The 23070-nt window shown below is 39.3% G+C and overlaps 2 protein-coding genes across 2 annotated transcripts; both read left to right on the top strand.

Moving 5' to 3' along the window:
- The first annotated feature begins 5250 nt into the window (after positions 1 to 5250).
- On the top strand, positions 5251 to 11566 carry LOC134299526 (neurophysin 1). The gene is made up of 3 exons (XM_062982572.1): positions 5251 to 5434; positions 8877 to 9081; positions 11323 to 11566. Exons 1-3 carry the CDS (start codon positions 5300 to 5302, stop codon positions 11358 to 11360), a joined length of 378 nt encoding a protein of 125 aa, XP_062838642.1. The 5' UTR covers positions 5251 to 5299; the 3' UTR covers positions 11361 to 11566.
- A 1990-nt stretch (positions 11567 to 13556) lies between these two features.
- mrps26 (mitochondrial ribosomal protein S26) lies at positions 13557 to 23032 on the top strand. The gene is made up of 4 exons (XM_062982571.1): positions 13557 to 13818; positions 16674 to 16820; positions 19205 to 19328; positions 22662 to 23032. Exons 1-4 carry the CDS (start codon positions 13598 to 13600, stop codon positions 22791 to 22793), a joined length of 624 nt encoding a protein of 207 aa, XP_062838641.1. The 5' UTR covers positions 13557 to 13597; the 3' UTR covers positions 22794 to 23032.
- Positions 23033 to 23070: the final 38 nt, after the last annotated feature.

The following is a 23070-nucleotide window of genomic DNA, read 5'->3' on the forward strand; positions in this document are numbered from 1 at the left end:
AACCTACTGATGTCTCGATTAATGTAATTTTATTGGTATCTATTTTTATTTTGAAATTTACCAATAGCTGCTTCATTTCCCACCCTCCGCTTATACTCAGTTCAATAAGTTATCCCAGTTTTTTGTGGTAAAATTAGGTGCCTTGGCTTATATTCGGGTCGGCTTATACTCGAGTATATATGGTAACTGTTTGACAGTGGATCATTACATGAGTCTAGACCAGGCATGGGCAAACTTGGGCCCTCCAGGTGTTTTGGACTTCAACTCCCACAATTCCTAACAGCCGGTAGGCTGTTAGGAATTGTGGGAGTTGAAGTCCAAAACACCTGGAGGGCCAAAGTTTGCCCATATCTGGTCTAGACTCATGTTTGAAACTGCATTATATTTGCCACATATATCCAGCCTTAATGACAGATCCCAACTTTGGGAGGAGGTTGGACTAGATGACCTTAGGGTTCCCTTCCAACGCTATGACTTTCTTATTCAATGAAGAAAAAGGCACTTACTGTTTGATGGGGATAACAGCACAACTTGACCCACTCTTGGTTTGCGTGTGTTGCAGCTCTCTGCAAAACCAGGATTGATCCAACCTTTTTTATACATACTTGTGTTCGACGGAAGACCTACCAATGGAGCGAGCGGCTTTTGCATTTGGGACCCTCCTGCTCTCCAATGATCTTCCTCTTCTGCATTTCATCATATGATGGACATTCTTTGCTAATGTTTCCCCTCTTTTTTCTAATTTTTAAATGGATTCTTGATCATGCAACATCACTCAGCTGACCCAGGGCAACAAAGAATATTTCCTTTGACCTCGGCGTTGTCTTTAAGTGCCAAATCTTAAAGCAAAGGAAAGTAAGTGGCAAAGGCCACTTTTTGGACCGTGAATCAGAGCGAGTGACAAATTAGGCAAGTCAGGAGCCAAATATATTACTAACCTACCATATTAATTCCAGTGGAGAGTATTATAAGTCTATAAGTTTATGAGATGGTTCATTGACTCTAACAAAGGTCAGATAAGGAGGATCAGGTACAACAGCCCTAGATATGAGTCCTGTCTGGTTCCATTAATAGTTGATATTACTCATTTTGATTCATCACTGTCACTTTATCTAATGAGAAGAATAACTTATCTCTGGTGGCTGTTGGCTGTTGGTGAATTCGCTTTGGGTTTTAGTCCAAACTTTAAAGAAGTTTCCAAACTGCTGAACTCTATGATTGGTTGGCATTTGATGATCGACTTATGCAAGCATAGGTTCCTGCACATTTTGGACAATTGTGGAAGTCCATATTTAGGTGAAGAAACAGCTAAGTGACACTGTGTATGACACATGTCGCCGTGCATTACAAACTGCAATCATGCATTTCCCCTTTCTGTGCAGTTTTGAAAATCACCAATACACAATCAACATTTCACTCTGCCAAGTAGAAAGTAGAAAGTTACGAGGGTTGAATGAAAAGTAATGCCTCCACCTTCGTTACTTGGGTTTGGATGGGAGTATTTTAATAAATCAAACGCAGAAATAATCCTTAGGATGTGCTTTTTAACTACCACTATTCACTTTTCCACATCATCACCAGACCATTGGATACATTTCTGCCAACGATGAACAAGTTTTCTGAAGCCGTCACGGAAGAAGTCGACACTCTGTTTCCGCAACCAGCGTCTCACAGATCTTCCGACGGCCAAGCAAAGCAATAATGTGACCTACACACTCTTGTGAAATGCCAATTATGCTTGAAATTTCTCTCTGAGTGATACAACGATCGTTTTGAATCAATCTGTCAACCTTTTGCTTGTGAAACTCAGTGGTTGCTGTCACAGGACGTCCAACTCTTTCTTTGTCAGGCAAGTCAGATGTTCCCACCTCAACATCTTTAAACTTACTCGCCCAACGACGCACAGGACTCACATCAACACAATCACCACAAACAGCTTGCATTCTCTGATGCATCTCCTTTGGGGTGACACCTTCTGCTGTCAAGAATTCAGTGACTGCACGTTGCTTAAGTCTCATTGACTGACCGTCTGCGTGGGGTTCCATACTTCACACTTTAACAACTATTCAATGCTAAGGCTTCCCGCCAAATGGAACTGTAGAGGAGAGTCTACTGAACAAGCCAGGACCTGCCGCAGACCAGGACTGCCATCTGTTGAGGAGTTACGAAGGTGGAGGCATTACTTTTCATTCAACCCTCGTAGTTGATTTAATTTATACATCATTTCTTCTCCCACCACGAGGCTATCAAAGGCTAAAATCCTGATAATGAAAAAGTTAAATAATCATATTACATTTTGAAACACATCTCCTTGTGTTGTGCAAATATTCCAAAATCTGGGGGAAATAATGCAAAATCCCAAACATCAAGCATTTTGTATAAGGGATATTAAATGTGTACAATATTTCATACAGCCATATAGAGCTCTATAAGTCACAACCAGAACTTTAAGTTGTGCATGGAAATAAAACTGTAGTCAATGGAGGCAGTTTTGTATTCCCTGTGACAGGCTCAAAAGTGCATCTATACTGTAGAAGTAATGCAGTTTGACGCCACTGTAACTACCATGGTTCAAAAATCCACAATCTTCTCATCTAAGAAAAGTTCATGGTTTTGCATTCCCTAAGTTGTCGAAGACATCATAAGCAGATCTAAAAGATACTCCAATGTTTATCCCTATGAATGTGTTTATTCTTGCTTTTCAGTCTTGTGCTCCATCTACTGGTCCAGGAGAGAGGGAAAAAGTATAGATCTTTCTTTCTATAACAAAAAAAAAATCCACTTAGCAGATAAACTAATGCTACTTAATAGAACTTACACAACTTGGTATGGTGAAATGTCAGGAGAAAATGCTGCTAGAACACATTGGTCAGACAGCCCAGAAACCACACAACACTCCAAACCTATGACAGGTAATTAAACTTCCCGCCATACAAATAGTCAATCGGTGAGGATGTCCAATGGAGTCCTGAACTACTCAGGATACGGATCCTAGATGGACAGTTTCTGGACCAATCAGGAGCAGGCACAGGTTTCTTGAACAGCTGTCAAATCTATATATATAAAAGGGTAATGAAATTTCGGCCTAGGACAAAACAACAAAACTACACATCCCAGAAACACTAAACTTGGCAGCACAACCCCTCATCCATGCCTCTACGTTCATACAACAAAAAGAAAAGAAAAATAAAGTCCTAATTAGAGGGAGAGGAATAATTGTTTTTATCCAATTGCTGCCAGTTAGAAGGCTAAGCTCCGCCCACTTGGTCTCCTAGCAACCCACTCAGCCCAGGGACAGGCAGAGTTAGGCCTCACTTAGGCCTCTTCCACACTGCCTATAAAATACAGATTATCTGATTTTAACTGGATTATATGGCAGTGTAGACTCAAGGCCCTTCTACACAGTTATATAACCCATTTATAATGGACTTAATGTCAGTGGAAAACCTTCACCCTTTACCTTAACTACCACCAATTCCTCAATACTTTATTTCCCATACCACTATACTTCGCCACAGCAACGCGTGGCCGGGCACAGCTAGTGAAATATAAATATTCTATATTCACAATTGCAGTCTGTCAGTACTTTGGAGTGCTTTCTCTGCTGACATCCTCTCTGGCCATTGAGAATAAACCTCCAGTTTCGCCTTCTACCCATTTGTGCCTGATTTAGCTCATAGAAAGCAAAGCATACTGGGCTTCTGAATCTGCAATTTCAGCAGAACTGAAATCACTCAACATCGCCAAGAAATCCCTGTGATCGTTCGCCTTAGAGTCATCATAGGTCAGGTACCACATGCACACTATATGACTTCTATTCCTGCTTCATAGGATGCATCTGTCAGAGTATTTTCAGCAGTAGTTGGATGGAAGCAGTGGAGCACAGAACGAAGAGACACTCAGAGACGTTGGTAAAACTATTTACAAAGTTTTACTGTATGCAGCAAGAATCAACACAAACAGACTTGCAGACGACAAATGAACACAGGACTGTTCTGTTCTCCAACAGAACTTGATTCGAACTCTAGGCAGACAGAACTCAACTGAACTGAACTGAACTGATGCAATCATTATGCACAAACACTTGTGTCTGGATACTCCCTAGTTCCAGCCACACATCAAGGTCATCATAGCTTCTTGGCAATTAACTCTTTCCACACTATGGCACATTCTGGATGATGCAATCAGTTGCAATACAAACATGGCACAAATTGCATTTAAACACTATGCGACCCCCGAGCTGCCCAGGCTTTCGAAGATTAAATGATAAAGACGACCCAGACTGATTTACGGCTACAGCACGAGGATTTTGGAGGAATGGATTTTAATCATATGTTTTATATTTTATATTGTTTTAATTGTTTTATTAGATTTTCATTGCTGTTTTAATTATGTGTAGGCATTGAATCGTTGCCAATTTGTACGCCGCCCTGAGTCCCTTCGGGTGAGAAGGGCAGGATATAAATGTTGGAAATAATAATAATAATAATAATAATAATAATAATAATAATAATAATAATCACTATCAATATACAAATTCCACATTAACAGCATCAACACCAGGCACAGGCAAACTTCGGCCCTCCAGGTGTTAGGAATTATGAGAGTTGATGTCCAAAACACTTGGAAGGCTGAAGTCCACCTATGCCTGATCTACACTGTAGAAGTAATGCTGCTTGGCACCAGTTTAACTGCCACAGAGTTGTGGGAGTTGTAGTTTGATGCAACCTTTAGCCATCTCTGTTGAAGAAGGCTAATGCCTTGCAAAATACAACACCTATGATTCTATAGCCTTGAGCCATGGCAGTTAAAAGTGGAGTCAAACTGAATTAAATCTATAGTGTAGATGCAGCCATAGAGCATGAAACAGAAACTCACTTGCTCCTCATTATGGAATTTTTCCTCCTCCATCAAAAGTTACATTTTTCAAAACTTTCTTAAAGGCCATCATTTTACGCAAGAGCATTTCTTGATAGCCCAATTCAAAGTCTTAATGCTATCTTCCCTGACCTTTCGTAACATCCAAAACTTCTTCAATTAAGAAGACTTCTTGGCCTTTTGAGACATCTTCTACCCCAAAAAAAGAGAAAATTATCCACATTTAACCAGTCTCACGCCTGTGACCTCGGCTGATTAAAGGAGACATCTGACGAGGAAAGCCATGCGTTGCGTTTTTTTATGGAAATGCGTGAGAAGGAAAGTGACGGCATGGAGATGTATGGTATATATACACCTGTCGTCCCCGAGGCAAACACCTGAAGAGGTTCTCCAACCCAACATCCCCCAAAAGGAGCCATCGATGAAGATCGGGACCATGTCGCAAAGCACCAGAGCCTTCTGCTTGTTCTGGATCCTGGCTTTCTCTTCCGCTTGCTACATCCAGAACTGCCCCATCGGAGGGAAGCGCTCCATCCTGGATATGGACGTCCGAAAGGTAGGATTCGAGCGGCATCTGCACCGCAGAATTAATCCAGTTTGATACCACTTTAGCTGCCATGGCTCAATGCTGTGGAATCATGGGATTTGTAGTTTGTTGAAGCAGCAGCACTCTTCGGCAGAGAAGACTAAAAGTCTTTGCAAAGCTACAACACCATGATTCCATAGCATTGAGCCAGGGCAGCTAAAGTGGTGTCAAACTGCATTAATTCTACAATGTGAACGCACCTGGGGAAGTTGGGTGGCAGAAGATTAATTGGATCTGTTCTCTGCCAAATGATGACAACTGATCCATTTTTATTTTGTTCTGAAGTTACAATGTCATCAGATTTTGTTCTCCTTTGTCTTCATACCGATTTCTGTTCATTATTGGTAGTTTGTGATGAGCGTAAATTTTGCATTCTGTTGCTGCTGTATGTTGATCTTTATACAGTAGAGTCTCGCTTATCCAATGTAAACAGGCCAGCAGAACGTTGGATAAGCGAGTGTTGGATAAGTGAGACTCTACTGTACTTTGTGTTTGGGCATAGGTATTTTATAATGCTGTGTTTCAATATAAGTATGTATCTTGTTGCATGCATTTTATATTGATATGTTTCAACTGTGTTGTATCTGCCTTGAGTCATCAGGAGAGGTGAGTAACAAATAACATGATTATTATTATTATTATTATCATTATTATTATTATTGACACAACGACATAATATGACACAGCAAACAAGATAGATATGCTGGATTTCGTGTCACAAAATCACAAGTCGAACACTTCCCAAGCATTTAGGACTGTGTGATGTATGATGTATTATTATTATTACACTATGTAACACAATTTTTGTTCCTGGGTTATAAGTGTCATTTCCTAATTTGTTCTATCACAAAATCATGGGAAAAATTTATTAAATTGCAGAAGGGACATCCTGTAGCATATTTTGCTATAGTTTTCCAATGAATATATATTTATTTACAGTATTTATACCCCGCTCTTCTCACCTTGAAGGGGACTCAGAGCGGCTTACAGAACACACATAAAACAAAGATTCAATGCCGATTATACAATTAACAAGGACAAACAACACAAACGGAGGTAAAGGTAGTTTTTCCCATCTTGGAGGCTGTGCTCGACTCTGGCCACATGAGGTGATATAGCTCCATCTTCCATGCCGAGGAGCTTTCCTCCAGTCGATGCCCTCAAAGGTGCCTTTATTACCTTCCTGCTAAAAGCGGTACCTATTTATCTACTCGCATTTTGCTTTCAACCCACTAGGTGGATGGATGAGCTGGGGCTGACGATGGGTGCTCAACCCCGACCTGGGCTCAGACTGCTGACCTTTTGATCGGCAAGATTTTTCTGCAGCACAGAGGCTTAGCCTGCTGTGCTGAGCCCGGGCCCAGATTATGAATTAACCCAGTGTTTCCATAAATCAAATTAGACTAAAATAATTGACAGAGGCAGAAATTTAAATAAGAAAAAATTATATTGAGAAAAAATACATTTCCTTTGCACCTTCAGTAATCTAACTAGCACTGAATTCCTTTATTTGGCACGTTTATATTCTGTGCCTTGTCTGAGGAACTATAGACATTATGCGCACAAAGACTGAGCGAATGCCTTGCCTGAGTCAAGTTTTGTGCCAGAAGACAGCAACCTCTTTGGTCCAAGTCAAATATGCTACCCGTACATATAATATCTCATCGAGTCTCAACCAAAAAATCATAGCATCATAGAGTTGGGAGAGACCTCATGAGCCATCCTGTCCAACTGTCCTGTTTTGTCTTTCAAGAACAGCCTTAAAACACTGATAAGTAAATGAAAACTGCTTTACTTCAGCAAAACATCAAGTACAGAACACTCAATGGAATAATGGAAAAGGAGGCAAGGAAGTCTTAGGACAAACACAGTTCTTATTATCTGATAAATTCCCAAATCAAATAGTAGTTTTACTTAAGACAAAGAAACAGCAATAAATCCAGATGCAGACTTGAAGCAGGCACAAGGGGAGCGAAGCATCAGTTTGTTACCAGCAAGAGCTGGCTGCACCTGCTTCTGCTTTATAGCCCTGAGTCCCCTCACAGCTGCTAGGGCAGTTCCTAAGCTGCATTTCTGGCAGCTATTCTAGCTGAACGACATCTCTGCTCTGTTTCCTTTCGCCTCTCCTGAAAAGTGGGTACTTGCAAAATCTCCTCCTCAGATTCCAACTCACTCTCAGATTCATGAACACTTTCCTGCTCCCCTTCCTCTTCTGAAGAAGAGGAATCCCTAACACCAACCCCCTGCCAGGAAGCAGGAAATCACATTCAAAGCACCCTGGACAGATGGCCATCCAGCTTCTGCTTAAAAGCCTCCAAAGAAGGAGCCCCCACCACACTCCGGGGCAGAGAGTTCCACTGCTGAACAGCTCTCATAGTGAGGAAGTTCTTCCTAATGTTCAGGTGGAATCTCCTTTCTTGTACCAATTCAACCTACTTTGTGGCAGCCACAAAAATGAACTTCCTGGAGTAGAACAATTACTTTCAAAGTAAGGGCCACACAATGAAACAGGAAATAACACTTTCGAACCAGGAACAACATTTGTTACATAGTGTTATCAATGAACACAACCTACTTTGGCTTTTGATTTATAGAGAAAATTGGGGTATACATATAACAATAATACAGTAGAGTCTCGCTTATCCAACCGTCGCTTATCCAATGTTCTGTATTATCCAACACAGTCTGTCTTTTAGTAGTCAGTGTTTTTGTAGTCTATGTTATCAATACAGTAGAGTCTCACTTATCCAACGTAAACGAGCCGGCAGAACCTTGGATAAGCAAATATGTTGGATAATAAGGAGGAATTAAGGAAAAGCTTATTAAACATCAAATTACATTATGATTTTACAAATTAAGCACCAAAACATGTTTTACAACAAATCTGACAGAAAAAGCAGTTTGATACACAGCAATGTTATGTAGTAATTGCTGTATTTACTGTATTTAGCACCAAAACATCACAATGTATTGAAAAGATTGACTACAAAAACATTTGACTACTAAAAGGCAGACTGGGTTGGATAATCCAGAACGTTCGATAAGTGAATGTTGGTTAAGTGAGACTCTACTGTACATTGTGATGTTTTGGTGCTAAATTTGTAAATACACTAATTACTACATAATGTTACTATGCATTGAAGTGCTTTTTCTGTCGATTTGTTGTAAAACATGATGTTTTGGTGTTTAATTTGTAAAATCATAATGTAATTTGATGTTTAATAGGCTTTTCCTTAATCCCTCCTTATTATCTAACATTTTCGCTTATCCAATGTTCTGCCGGCCCATTTACGTTGGATAAGTGAGACTCGACTGGAATTCCAAATCGCTCCAGTTGCAAAGTGTTTGCCCAACCCGATGTGCCAAGCAGCCCTGGGGTGAAGTCACCTTTTGTGCTTGTGTTTCCCACCAGTGCCTCTCTTGTGGTCCTAGAAACCGGGGCCACTGCTTTGGGCCCAACATCTGCTGTGGGGAAGAGCTGGGCTGCTACTTCGGCACGGCCGAAACGCTGCGTTGCCAAGAAGAGAACTTCCTCCCGACGCCCTGCGAGTCTGGCAGGAAGCCCTGCGGCAACGGCGGAGGGACCTGCGCGTCCTCTGGCATCTGCTGCAACAATGGTGAGAGCAATGGTGCATATTAGATCTCTAAAATGACCAAAAACATCGAGCCAAACGTCCTCCCTGCTTGCTTGGACACAGGGTTATTATTCCAGGTGAGGTCTACCAAAGCAGAACAGAGTGTAGCCTGTTCTATCGCTGCACTTTCCCTCAATGAAGACATTATCCTCCTATTGATGTAGTCTAAAATCGCGTTGGCCATTTCAGCTGCTGCATCACACTGTTGGCTCATGTTCAGCTTGTGATCCACTAAGACTCCTAGATCCCTTTCTAATGGTCTGTTTCCAAGCCAGGTATAATTGCTCACAATAAGACATTGAGGCGGAGGTGTTTTATTTTTAACCTTTTTCCATGATATACAGTAGAGTCTCACTTATCCAACATTCGCTTATCCAACATTCTGGATTATCCAACGCATTTTTGTAGTCAATGTTTTCAATATATCGTGATATTTTGGTGCTAAATTCGTAAATACAGTAATTACTACATAGCATTACTGCGTAGTGAACTACTTTTTCTGTCAAATTTGTTGTATAACATGATGTTTGGGTGCTTAATTTGTAAAATCATAACCTAATTTGATGTTTAATAGGCTTTTCCTTAATCTCTCCTTATTATCCAACATATTCGCTTATCCAACATTCTGCTGGCCCGTTTACGTTGGATAAGTGAGACTCTACTGTATACTGTTTTGGTGTGATGGCTTCAATTGGGTTTAAAACACGGTTGTGGGGTTTAAATGAATCCTTTTCTGAGACACTTTGGATCCAATTTCAGGACAAAGGTGGCATGTAGACAAATATATATAGACACACACACATCATGAGTACTATTTAGAATATTTGTGGAGATCAGATTATAGAGAATCATATTCCGCATAACAATAATTCCTGTATATGTCCATCATCAGCATTGGTTGGTAGTTTCTATATAGATGAAGTGGTGAATAATAATAATACAGTAGTCTCACTTATCCAGGCTAAAAGGGCCGACAGAAGCTTGGATAAGCGAATATCTTGGATAATAAGGAGGAATTAAGGAAAAGCCTATTAAACATCAAATTAGATTATGATATTACAAATTAAGCACCAAAATATCATGTTTTACAACAAATTTGACAGAAAAAGCAGTTCAATACTCAGTAATGTTATGTTGCAATTACTGTATTTACGAATTTAGCACCAAAATATCACGATATATTGTAAACATTGACTACAAAAATGGCTTAGATAATCCAGAGATTTGGATAAACGAGGCTTGGATAAGTGAGACTCTACTGTATATATAGACATACACACACATCATGACTACTATTTGGAATATTTGTGGAGATCAGATTATAGATTATCATATTTCCTGTATATGTCCATCATCAGCATTGGTTGGTAGTTTCTATATAGATGAAGTGGTTTATTATTATTATTTTATTATGACACAGCAAACAAGATAGATATGCTGGATTTTATTATTATGTTTATTTATATCCCGCTTCTTCTCTCCATATGGAGACTCAAAGCAACATTCCGGATTTGGATTCCTATATCGCCAAAATGGAGATCGAAAGTCCCTTCTACAGTCTTTATATCCCAGGATCTGATCCCAGATTATCTGCTTATCCCAGATTATATGGCAGTGGAGACTCATATAATCCAGTTCAAAGAAGATAACCTGGGATCAGATCCTGGGATATAAGGACAGTGTAGAAAGGGCCTGACTTCAGGTTTTACACTAACTTTAAAGGATCTGTCCAAAGTGCTGAACCTTTCTACTTTAAATTTTGGATTTAAAACCCAGAGCAAATTCACCATCCTACCAATATCCTGCGACTGTTATGCACCATCATTTCTTCTACCAAGAGAATGTTATTTAATGTGATATAATAATAATAATAATAATAATAATAATAATAATAATAATAATAATAATAATAATATAATTGAGGCTGGTGCTTCTGACATTTCTCAGCTCTAGACAGTTGTGTTTCTGATAGAAATCTTCCATTATTATCTAACCCACCATAAAATAGCTCTACATTGACCAAAAACTCAAGATCTACACTGTAGAATTAATGCAGTTTGATGCCACTTTACCTGCCCTGGGATTTGTAGTTTTACATAGCTTTTAGCCTTCTCTGCCAAAGAGAGCTGGTGCCTCATCAAACTACAAATCCCAGGATTTCATAGTAGTAGAACATCCCAAACATATATATGTTTTCTGACATAATTTTCCTTTCTCTTTCAGAGGGTTGTATGATAGATTCTGGGTGCGATCAAGAATGAGACGATTCGAAGCATGAGACAACATGCAAAAAACCCTTTTAGATTATGAACTTGCAGACAACTCTGCCGAAGGGATGTTACTTTCCACTGCAAAACAAAACGTGTGTTGGGAGAAGTGGCAAAGACCTTTGTCTGAAGTACAACTTGTATCACAAACCTCTGTAATCTGTGTTGTTCCAGCTTTTCAATAAAGTTATTTAAAGGTCCATTGCATGTAAACATATATATAAGTTGTCTTGTGGTTAACAAAATGGAAGGGTTGTGTGCTTATTTACATAATGGGTTAATAAAAAGGAACAACCCAAGATAGACAGATAGATACATGGAACATTTTTAAAACTTTGGTTTTAAAAGGAACAACACAAAACTGCTATAAATATACATTAAAATCATTCCTTTCTGTCTAATATAATATAATTTATTCTATTCTAAATACATCAAAAGGCATATATCTTTGATTAATAAAAGGGTACAATCCAAGATAGATAGATACAGTAGAGTCTCACTTATCCAAGCTAAATGGGCTGGCAGAACATTGGATAAGCGAATATCTTGGATAATAAGGAGGGATTAAGGAAAAGCCTATTAAACATCAAAATAGGTTATGATTTTACAAATTAAGTACCAAAACATCATGGTATACAACAAATTTGACAGAAAAAGTAGTTCAATACGCAGTAATGTTATGTTGTAATTACTGTATTTACAAATTTAGCACCAAAATATCACAATATATTAAAAACATTGACTACAAAAATGCATTGGATAATCCAGAACCTTGGATAAGCAAGGCTTGGATAAGTGAGACTCTACTGTACAGTTAAACTTTGGTTTAAAAAAGGAACAATACAAAACTGCTCTAAATATACATTAAAATCCTTCCTTTCTGTCTAATATAATATAATTTATTTTATTATAAATACATTAAAAGGCATATATCTTTGGTTAATAAAAGGGAACAACCCAAGATAGATAGATAGATAGATAATAAAAACATGTCTATCTATTTCTCTATATCTAAATATATTAAAAGACACATATATATCTTTTGGAACCAAAGACTGCTATAAATATAGATTAAAATCATTTATATCTATCTAGCTATCCATCTCTAAATACATTAAAATACATATACCTTTGGTTAAAAAAGGAACAACTCGAGAATGCTATAAATATACATAAAATCATATCCATCTATCTATCTATCTTAATCTAAATACAGTTACACTTTGGTTTAAAAAGGAAACAATACAAAACTGCTATAAATATACATTAAAATCATTCCTATCTGTCTAATATAATATAATGTATTCTATTCTACATTCATTAAAAGCCATATACCTTTGGTTAATAAAAGCGAACAACCCAAGATATTTATTTATCTATTTATTTAATACATTTATATCCTACCCTTCTCACCCCGAAGGGAACTCAGAGCAGCTTACAAATTAAATTTACATACAATATTATATTATTAGCATAGCACAATACTGGCAATAAATTACCATATTGTACTATATCTATATATTGTAATATTATTAATAATATTACATGTAATATATAATATATAATTAATATTATTATATTGTATTATTAGTATTACATTGTATTACAAAATAATAATATTAATATTATATGCATATACAATATATTATAATATTATATATTATTGTAAATTATATTGTATATATATACAATAGAAAGATAGATAGATAATAAAAATCATGTCTATCTATCTCTCTATATCTAAATATATTAAAAGACACATATATATGTTTTGGAACCAAAGACTGCCATAAATATAGATTAAAATCATTTATATCTATCTAGCTATCCATCTCTAAATACATTAAAAGTCATATGTTTTTGGTTAAAAAAGGAACAACCCAAGAATACTATAAATATACATTAGAAATATTTAAATCTATCTAATAATATAATTTAATCCCTATTCTAAATATATTATAAAGGCATATAAACATTTGGTTAAAAAAAGAAACAGCAAATATGTGTGTGTTTTCCAACTGTTAGGATCCCACAACATTGGTTCCTGGCAGTCAAAGTAGTGTGTCGAAATGCATTTCCTACAGCACTCTTCCTGTACTTCCGGTAAGAGGCCTAGCTGGGCTCTGCTCAGTAGAAATAGGAGATAAGACTACATTTCCCGTGGTGCCTCAGTATCACTTCCGGCCCGTCTGCCTTTCCCCTCCGCCATTTTCCCCCTCACAGCCACCGAGATGCTGAGGCGCTTCTTGCCTCCGCCGGGCCAGGCCTGCCTTTGGAACCCGAGCTTCGCGCCGCTCCTGACGGTCCCCTCGCGAGGCCGCAAGTCCCGCACGGACCCTCCGGCCAAGTCCAAAGCCGGGCGGATCAAAGTGCCGCCCCCGGTGGACCCGGCCGAGTTGTTAGTGGTCACCGAGCGCTACCGACAGTATCGGCGGATCGTCGGGGCCATCAGGTGAGCGGGGGTTGGGTGGGGGCGCTGTCGGTCACGGAGCGCGGCCAATCGGAAGCGTCAATTGGGCTGTAGGGGCGGGACAAGATCTTCTAGCCTTGAATCCCGTTCTGTTCATGATATAATAGATCTCGCTGATCAGTATTGGTCGAGACTGATATCAATCACGGTAAGGGACCAATCAGCGTCGGTTCCTCTTTAAAGGCGGGGCAAGGTGTTCTGCCTTGAAAAGCATTTGTATCAATGTCTTGGGTGATAGAATGAAAGCCAGTTATGCAGATGGAGCTGTCAATCACGGTGAGGGACCAATCAGAGTGTCTGTTGGTCTTTAGAGGCGGGGCAAGGTGAACTCACTGCTATTTAGCCTGTTTATTCATGAATTTGGAGGGTGGGATAGAGGACATGCTGATTAGTTAATGCAAATGGGACCAAATTGAGCTTAATTCCAAAGAATAGAGGACCAGCTTTAACAGATTGCAGAGCTGGTGTGTGTGTTTTATAGTGTTGCACATTGAAATACACATTTTGTTGCATGCATGTTATGTTTTGACTGTGTTGCACCCAGCTTCGGGCCATTAGGAAAGGTGCGTAATAAATACGATTTGTTATTGTAATTACAATAATAATTATCAGAACTTTCTCGCTATGTGCTGCTGTGTGTTTTTCGGGCTGTATGACCATGTTCCGGCAGCATTGTCTCCTGACGTTTCGCCTGCATCTGTGGCTAACGGCATCTTCAGAGGTTGTGTTGACAGGCAGGTGAAATGTGTATATGTTTGTGTATGTGTGTGTAATATTCATGGTGGGAGAAAGAACCCTTATTTGTTTAAAGCAAGTGTGAATATTGCAGTTAGCAAGCTGCAAAGTCATTCAGTGAGGGTATCTGCAAGTTGCCTGGCTGTTGTTGCCTGGGGGCACCCTCTCTTTGGGATATGTTACTTGGCACTTGATTGATTGCAGTGGTTAGAGGATACCTCTTATTTGCAGGAGTCTACCGTATACCATGCAGCGGTGGACAAGTCTACATAGAGACCACCAAATGCAGCATAATAATAATAATCATCATCATCATCATCTTTATTTATATCCCACCCGCTCTCCCCAGAGGGACTCGAGGCAGCTTACAACAAAATAAACAAATACAATAAATGATATAACCTAGACAATAATTATATATCAATTATGTAAAAACAATATAACACCATACTGCAAACATAGGGAGATAAACAAAACTATAAGGCCCTCTAAAACCAGTATATAACAGCATTTAAAACCAGCCATTCCTATGCATTGCCCAGACACAAATAAAAGAACATTAGGGCACTGCAGATTAATTCAACCAGAGAAGTCAGCCATAGCAGAGCACTTAATGAACCAACCTGGAAACAGAATATTATCTGAGAATGCCAAAATACCTGGACCACTCTGACAACCATCATGTCAGACTGCACAGAGAAGCCATCGAAATCCACAAGAAGGATGTAGACAATTTCAACAGAAAGGAGGAAACCATTAAAATGAACCAAATCTGGTTAAAGCAAAGATAAAGGTTTTCCCTTTACATTAAGTCTTGTTGTGTCCGACTTTGGGGGTTGGTGCTCATCCTCATTTCTAAGCCAAAGAGCCAGCATTGTCTGTAGACACCTCCAAGCTCATGTGGCCGGCATGACTGCATGGAGCTCCGTTACCTTCCCGCCGGAGCGGTACCTATTGATCTACTCACATTTGCATGTTTTCGAACTGCTAGGTTGGTGGAAGCTGGGGCTAACAGTGGGAGCTCACCCCACTTCCTGGATTCAAACCACCGACCTTTTGGTCAGATCGTTCAGTAGCTCAGCGGTTTAATCCGCTGCGCCACCAGTTACCAATATTTAAAAAAAAAACACCAGAATCAAGATAGTAAATAAGGAACACCACTCAGAAACAGGAGAACTCCAGACAACAAACAATCAAGAGCCAGTTAACACTTCCCAAACAGAGGATGCCGCCAGGCAACAACAGCCTGTCTACCTCTATGGAGATACCCTCACTGATTGCAGCTTCGTGGCTACTCAATGCTAATCAAGCTTGCTTCAAACAAGCTTGGTTCTTTCTGTCAGCGTGGTGGGTGATGCAGGCAGAGAGCCAGGTGTCAGCGTGCGTGCCGGGTGGGTTTCTTCAAACTCCATCAATCATCTGCTCCAGCACCCTGATGAATTGGTTGCAGTCATCTGCCATACCAATTCCTCTGTTCAATGTCAGACTCAAAGACATCCGTAGTCTAAAGTCCAAACATTTATTCAATATCTATAATACATATTTACAAAGCATAGCAAAAGCCATCACTCTGAGCTGGCATCCTTCTATAGTCTCTTGCCTCAGCAAGCACAGCTCAACACACAGAGAGATAAGGAAACACATTCCTCAGTCCGAAGGAAGTTCCGACCTCCAAAGGCTGGAAATCATGCCTTATAGGTTATAGCAGTCACAACAGGCTGTCAGTCAAAACTAGCCTGTTTTTAATTGTTTCATTGCTGAAACACACACTCTTGCCTAACAGCAGAAAACACTTGATTTACATTTCATACACATACAACCATAATCCAACACTTTCTCCCACCCTGGACATTCCACTGGTATATACACTCCACTTGCCTTGCTTCCAACAGACCTCTGAGGATGCCCAGCCACAGATGCAAGCGAAACAGTAGAAGAGAATGCTGCTGGAACATGGCCATACAGCCCGAAAAACTCACAGCAACCCAATGATTCCAGCCATGAAAGGCTTCAACAACACATTTACTCACTGTTTCTTTGTAGGGATGTTCCTGCCTCCTAGTCATGCTATTTTAATATTGCTTTACATTGTTTTTGCGTAGAGCCGAGTTCAAAGAAGACTACCTGCGCCAATTGTATGGAGAGAGGTTTGGGCTGGTGGGGAAGCAAAGGGAGGAGGCTGCGGCTGAGGAGCATCGGAAATTGATGGAGTGGAACGATGCGGAGAACAGGCGTCTCCGGGAACGCAGGTGAGGACACAACATGGGTCTTGTTGTTGTTGTTGATGTTGTTTTAAGAAAATGGCCTGAATCCAACATAGTATCATAGAATCGGAAGAAGCTGCACAGGCCACCCAGTCCAACCCCCTTCTTCCAGGTAGGAAAAGCACAATCAAAGCACCCCTGACAGATGGCCATATCGTCTCTGTTTGAAAGCCTGCAAAGAAGGAGCTTCCTCCTCACTCTGAGGCAGTGAGTTCCATTACTGAACAGCTCTTAAAGTCTCGAAGTTCTTCCTAATGTTCAGGTGGAATCTCCTTTCCTGTCGTTTGAACCCATGGCTTCACTGAGTCCTAGTCTCCAGGACGGCAGAAAACAATTCTGCTCCCTGTGTTGTCGAAGGCTTTCATGGCCGGGATCACAGGGTTGTTGTATGTTTTCCGGGCTGTATGGCCATGTTCCAGAAGTATTGTCTCCTGACGTTTTGCCCACATCTATGGCAGGCATTCTCAGAGGCTGGGAAGTCTGTTGGAAACTAGGCAAGTAGGGTTTATATATAATCTATGGGAATGATGTCCAGGATGGGAGAAAGAACCCTTATCTGTTGGAAGTGTGAATGTTGCAATTCATTACCTTGATTAGCATTGAACAGCCTTGCAGCTTCAAAGTCTGGCTGATTCCTGCCTCTGGGAATCTTTTGTTGGGAGGTGTTAGCTGGCCCTGATTGTTTCATGTCTGGAATTCCCATTTTCAGAGTGTTGCTCTTTATTTGCTGTCCTGATTTTAGAGATTTTAGGTATGCAGAAACTCAGCAAGGAAGGTTTGTATATCTGTGGAAAGTGAGAGAAGAACTCTTGTCAGTTGGAGGCCAGTGTGAATGTTGTAGTTAATCACCTTAATTAGCATTGAATAGCTTCATCTGGCTTCTTCCTGCCTGTGGGGCATCCTTTGTTCAGAGTCGTTAGCTGCCCCTGGTTGATTCATGTCTGGAACTCCTCTGTTTTCAGAGTGTTGCTTCTTATTTACTGTTCTGATTTTTGAGTTTTTTAAATACTGTTAGCCAGATTCTGCTCCTTCTTCCTTATGACATCCTTTCACATATTTAAACATGGCAGCCGTATCTCCTCTCAGCCTTTATTGTTGTTGTTGTTGTTGTTATTTATATTCCACTTTATCTCTCCTGAAGGAGACTCAAAGCGGCTTACCATAAAAGCATTTTCATATCATTTGAAATATACAAACATGCAAATAGAATTAAATGAAAACAGTCTTTTTTATAAAAAATCCCAGTTAAAAACCATTGAAACATATTTGAAGTTAGAAACCACAGTACCCTCTGACTTGATCTTTAAAACCTTCTTCTTTAAAAGCCTGCCTTTATAAAGAGGTTTTACCCTGCCTTCAGGAGGCTGAAAAGATCCATCAGTCTTCAAACCACTCTTCATAGGGATTCATGGTCTCCAGACCTTTGATCATTTGAATTGCCTTCCTCTGGACACCTTCCAGCTTGTCAATATCCCTCTTAAATTTTTGACTCCATGCTCTAATATACTGTATATACTCGAGTATAAGCCTGGTTTTTCAGCCCTTTTTTAAGACTGAAAAAGCCCCCCTTGGCTTATACTCGGGTGAGGGTCCTGGTTGGCTTATATTTGGGTCAGCTTATACTCGAGAATATATGGTATATTTATTATTTTTCTCTATTATTGTTGCTACTATTACATTTATTTTACTCTATTTTATTTTTATTATTAATACATTTATTATTTCACTCTGATCTTATTATTATTATTATTGCATTTATTTTTTACTCTATTATTATTACTTGTATTATTTTCCTGTATTTATTATTATTATTATTACATGTATTATTTTACTCTGTTATTATTAAAAGGATACATAAGCACATTTACTTTGAAGAAGATGAGAATCATGATTTGATCAGAGTTGGACAGTCTTTACCTTAAATTAGAGCTTTATGTAAATATTCAAAAACATTTAACCTACTGATGCCTCAATTAATGTAATTTTATTGGTATCTATTTTTATTTCTGAAATTTACCACCCTCGGCTTATACTGGAGTCAATGTTTTCCCAGTTTTTTTGTGGTAAAATTAGGTGCCTCGGCTTATATTCGGGTCGGCTTATACTTGAGTATATAGGAGTATTAAGGCTTGCATGGGCCAACTTCGGCCCTCCCTCCAGGTGTTTTGGACTTCAACTCTCACAATTCCTAACAGCCTACCGGCTGTTAGGAATTGTGGGAGTTGAAGTCCAAAACACCTGGAGGGAGGGCCGAAGTTGGCCCATGCCTGCCTTAAGATTGCTTACATAGCTATCGATGGCTAACTAACTGAGTAATAATGTCTGAAGGCCAAAATGAAACCTACAAATGTGCTGTGTTTTGTTCCTAGAGAGGAGCGCCTGCGACAGGAAGACATCGTAGAGCAAGAGCGCCGGTCGAGAGGAGCCCAGTACCAGGAGTCCCTGCGGGAGCAGTTCATTAGGGAGAGGGAGCAAGAGGTGCTCCAGCTGCAGGTGAGGACCCTTATTATTATTATTATTATTATTAAACTTTATTTGTACCCCGCTAGCGTCTCCCGAAGGACTCGATGCGGCTTACAAAGGCCAAGGCCTCAACACACAATATAACAATACAAAACAAAAGGCAAATTAAAACAATTAAAACAGTATAAACAACAAGCAGTAAACAATACGCTAAAACACAATAAAACTGGGCCGGGCCAGAGTAATGGGTACAAGATTAAAAGTGCTGATGTGACAGGTGAAATATAAGGCTTATAGGGCAAGTGCAGGGTGCGATATGCAATCTAAGTTCTAATAAAGTGCTTATAGGACTTGGTATTGGAGATTTCCTATTAATCTGGGAAGGCACATTGGAACAGCCAGGTCTTCAAGTTCTTTCTGAAGACTGCCAGTGTAGGGGCCTGTCTGAGATCCTTGGGGAGGGTGTTCTGGGCTGCAGACCCTCTCTCCGACTTTGCCATTGCTTCCATGAACAATCTTTTGCCACTCCCAAGTTGTTATTTGTCGCTAAGGTAAAGGTAAAGGTTTTCCCCTGACATTAGGCCCAGTCATGTCCGACTCTGGGGGTTGGTGCTCATCTCCATTTCTAAGCCAAAGAGCCACCATTGTCCGTAGACACCTCCAAGATCATGTGGCTGGCATGACCGCATGGAGATCCGTTACCTTCCCGCCCGAGCGGTACCTATTGATCTACTTACATTTGCATGTATTCAAACTGCTAAAGTCAGCTTTCAACCACAAACCACCCCAGTTCCCGTTCAGGTCCCGACCATTTTAATGCAGCTTCAAACCGGTATGGGAAGAAAATAGTTTTGCTGTGCAGGTATTTGTACAGAAAATCCTGGAGCCGGCTTTTGGACCTGGATATGATGACACAAACCTCAGAGTACGGATATGCATTAAAGGGTTTTTTTTTTGCATGCTTTTGTAGGAGTTCATATAGGGCAGGGGTCCCCAAACTAAGGCCCGGGGCCAGATGCGGCCCTCTGAGGTCATTTACCTGGCCCCTGCCCTCAGTTTTATAATATAATATATTGTATATACATATAATATTGATAATAATATTATAATGTAATACAAAATAACACTAATAATAATACCATATAATAATATTAATTATATATTCTATATTACATATAATATTACTAATAATATTACAGTATAGTGATATAGTTCAATATAGTAATATTTAATGCTAATATTGTGCTATGCTAATAATATAATATATTGTATGTACATATAATTTGTAAGCCACTCTGAGTCCCCATTGGGGTGAAAAGGTGTGATACAAATGTAGTAAATAAATAAATATTAAATAAATAAATTTTAGACTTAGGTTCGCCCAAAGTCTGAAAGGTACACAACAACAACAACAACAACAACAACAATCCTAATTAACTTAACTATCTCATTGGCCAGAAGCAGGAGCACACTTCCCATTGAAATCCTGATAAATGTATGTTGGTTAAAATTGTTTTTATTTTTAAATATTGTATTGTTCTTTCATTGTTCTTGTTGTTGTTGTTGTTGTTGTTGTTGTTTTTGCACTACAAATAAGACATGTGCAGTGTGCATCGGAATTTGTTTGTATTTTTTTTTCAAATGATAATCCGGCCCCTCAACAGTCTGAAGGATTGTGGACCGGCCCTCAGCTTAAAAAGTTTGAGGACCCCTGATATAGGGGGTAACACATTTTAAAATCAAAGTAATACACTTTTAAAGTTAAGCAAATAATAATAATAATAATCGGGAAGTGTTCAACGTGTGATCCAGTACACCAGCCAGCAGAGTGTCTGCTGTGGACTCATCTTGTTGTGTTTCAAATTATAGTAATAATCATAATAATCATAATACAGTAGAGTCTCGCTTATCCAACATAAAAAGGCCAGCAGAACGTTGGGTAAGCAAATACGTTGGATAACAAGGAGAGATTAAGGAGAAGCCTATTAAACATCAACTTAGGTTATGATTTTACAAATTACGCACCAAAACATCATGTTATACAACAAATTTGACAGAAAAAGTTCAATACACAGTAATGCTACGTAGTAATTACTGTATTTACGAATTTAGCACCAAAACATCACAATGTATTGAAAACATTGACTGCAAAAATGTGTTGGATAATCCAGAACGTTGGATAAGTGAATGTTGGATAAGTGAGACTCTACTGCAATGCAAAGGCTCTGGCATTAACAAGTACAGGTGGTCCTGGTGGTAATCGGTACAATGAGTGCCGTCCCAAAAGATCTCAGCCAGTATTTGGAAACAATAAACATTGATAAAATTACAATCTGTCAATTGCAAAAGGCTACCTTACTGGGATCTACACACATCATCCGAAAATACATCGCACAACACATCACACTTCGGAAGTGTTCGACTTGTGATTTTGTAATATGAAACCCAGCATATATATCTCGTTTACTGTGTCTTTGTATCAATAAAATAATAATAATAATAATAATAATAATAATAATAACAACAACCACACTTGGGAAGTGTTCGACTTGTGATTTTGTGAAACAAAATCCAGCATATCTATCTTGTTTGCTGTGTCATACAATAATAATAATAATAATAATAATAATAATAATAATAATAATAATAATAATAATTTATTACCTGCCCTATCTCCCATAGGGGACCCAAGGGGGTTTCCACAAAAAAAAGTGGCAAACATTCAATGCTATTCATGAATGCCATTAATAAAAGGAGAGTATAAATAAATAAAGAACACCACACAGAAACAGGGGGATTCCAGACATCAAACAATCAAGTGCCGGTTAATGCCTCCCAAAACAAAGGATGCCTCCAGGCAACAACAGCTAGGCTACCTCAATACAGTTACCCTCACTGATTGATTTTGCAGCTGCAAGGCTACTCAATGCTAATCAAGCTAGCTGATTGCAACAATCACACTTGCTTCAAACAGACAAGAGTTCTTTCACCTACACAGGTATATATACACCCCACTTGCCTCATTTTCAACAGACCTCTGAATAAACCTCTGAGGATGCTTGCCACAGGTGCAGGCGAAACATCAGGAGAGAATGCTACTGGAACATGGCCATACAGCCCGGAAAACTCACTGCAACCCTAAAGGAGCGTTTCCCCATGAGAGACGCCAACATTCAAATTTATGGCGGACTTAACTAATATTTTGAAAGGCGGAATTCATTAAATTTGGAGGAGAGACTTCATTAAAGCCCATTCAACTTTTGATAAATTGAATGTTTGGGCACAATCCTGAGCATGTTGTCGTGACCTTTTTAAACGCTTGCCTTCCTATAACTCCTTTATTTTATTCTCTTCTTGATACAGGAAGATGCCAAGAACTTCATCACTCTGGAAAACCTGGACCAGAGGATCGAGGAGTGTCTGGACAATCCCCGCAACTACAACTACGCCATCGATAAGGAAGGGAGGATCGCCAAACGCAGCATTTTGCCTTAGGAATGTGACTTTTTTCTTCTCAAATAACCTCTCCTTTCCATTTAATCATCCTTTCCGTCCAAACACCGGACTCCCTATTCCTTGGGGAGTGGACAAAGAATAATGTTTCCTCAATATCTCAATATGCTTTGAGATAACTAAATAAACGATGTGTATTTGGGGAGCTTGGCACTTCCAGAACTTTGCAGCGCCTTCTTGAAGAGGGATTTCTGTTATAAATAAATGGATTTTGTTTAGAATTTTGACTTACCCTGTCTCCAGTTTGTAATGTTGGTGG

This window comes from Anolis carolinensis, chromosome 5 (assembly GCF_035594765.1).
Source record: "Anolis carolinensis isolate JA03-04 chromosome 5, rAnoCar3.1.pri, whole genome shotgun sequence".
Taxonomy (NCBI): Eukaryota; Metazoa; Chordata; class Lepidosauria; order Squamata; family Dactyloidae; genus Anolis; species Anolis carolinensis.

What these genes read in the sequence shown, in the direction of transcription:
- mrps26 (XM_062982571.1), top strand. Translation starts at nt 13,598, where the DNA reads ATGCTGAGGCGCTTCTTGCCTCCGCCGGGCCAGGCCTGCCTTTGGAAC. An exon ending in AGGCGTCTCCGGGAACGCAG is followed by an intron (nt 16,821 to 19,204) that starts GTGAGGACACAA and finishes TTTTGTTCCTAG; the next exon opens with AGAGGAGCGCCTGCGACAGG. An exon ending in AAGAGGTGCTCCAGCTGCAG is followed by an intron (nt 19,329 to 22,661) that starts GTGAGGACCCTT and finishes TTCTTGATACAG; the next exon opens with GAAGATGCCAAGAACTTCAT.
- LOC134299526 (XM_062982572.1), top strand. Translation starts at nt 5,300, where the DNA reads ATGAAGATCGGGACCATGTCGCAAAGCACCAGAGCCTTCTGCTTGTTC. An exon ending in TGGATATGGACGTCCGAAAG is followed by an intron (nt 5,435 to 8,876) that starts GTAGGATTCGAG and finishes GTTTCCCACCAG; the next exon opens with TGCCTCTCTTGTGGTCCTAG. An exon ending in TGGCATCTGCTGCAACAATG is followed by an intron (nt 9,082 to 11,322) that starts GTGAGAGCAATG and finishes TTTCTCTTTCAG; the next exon opens with AGGGTTGTATGATAGATTCT.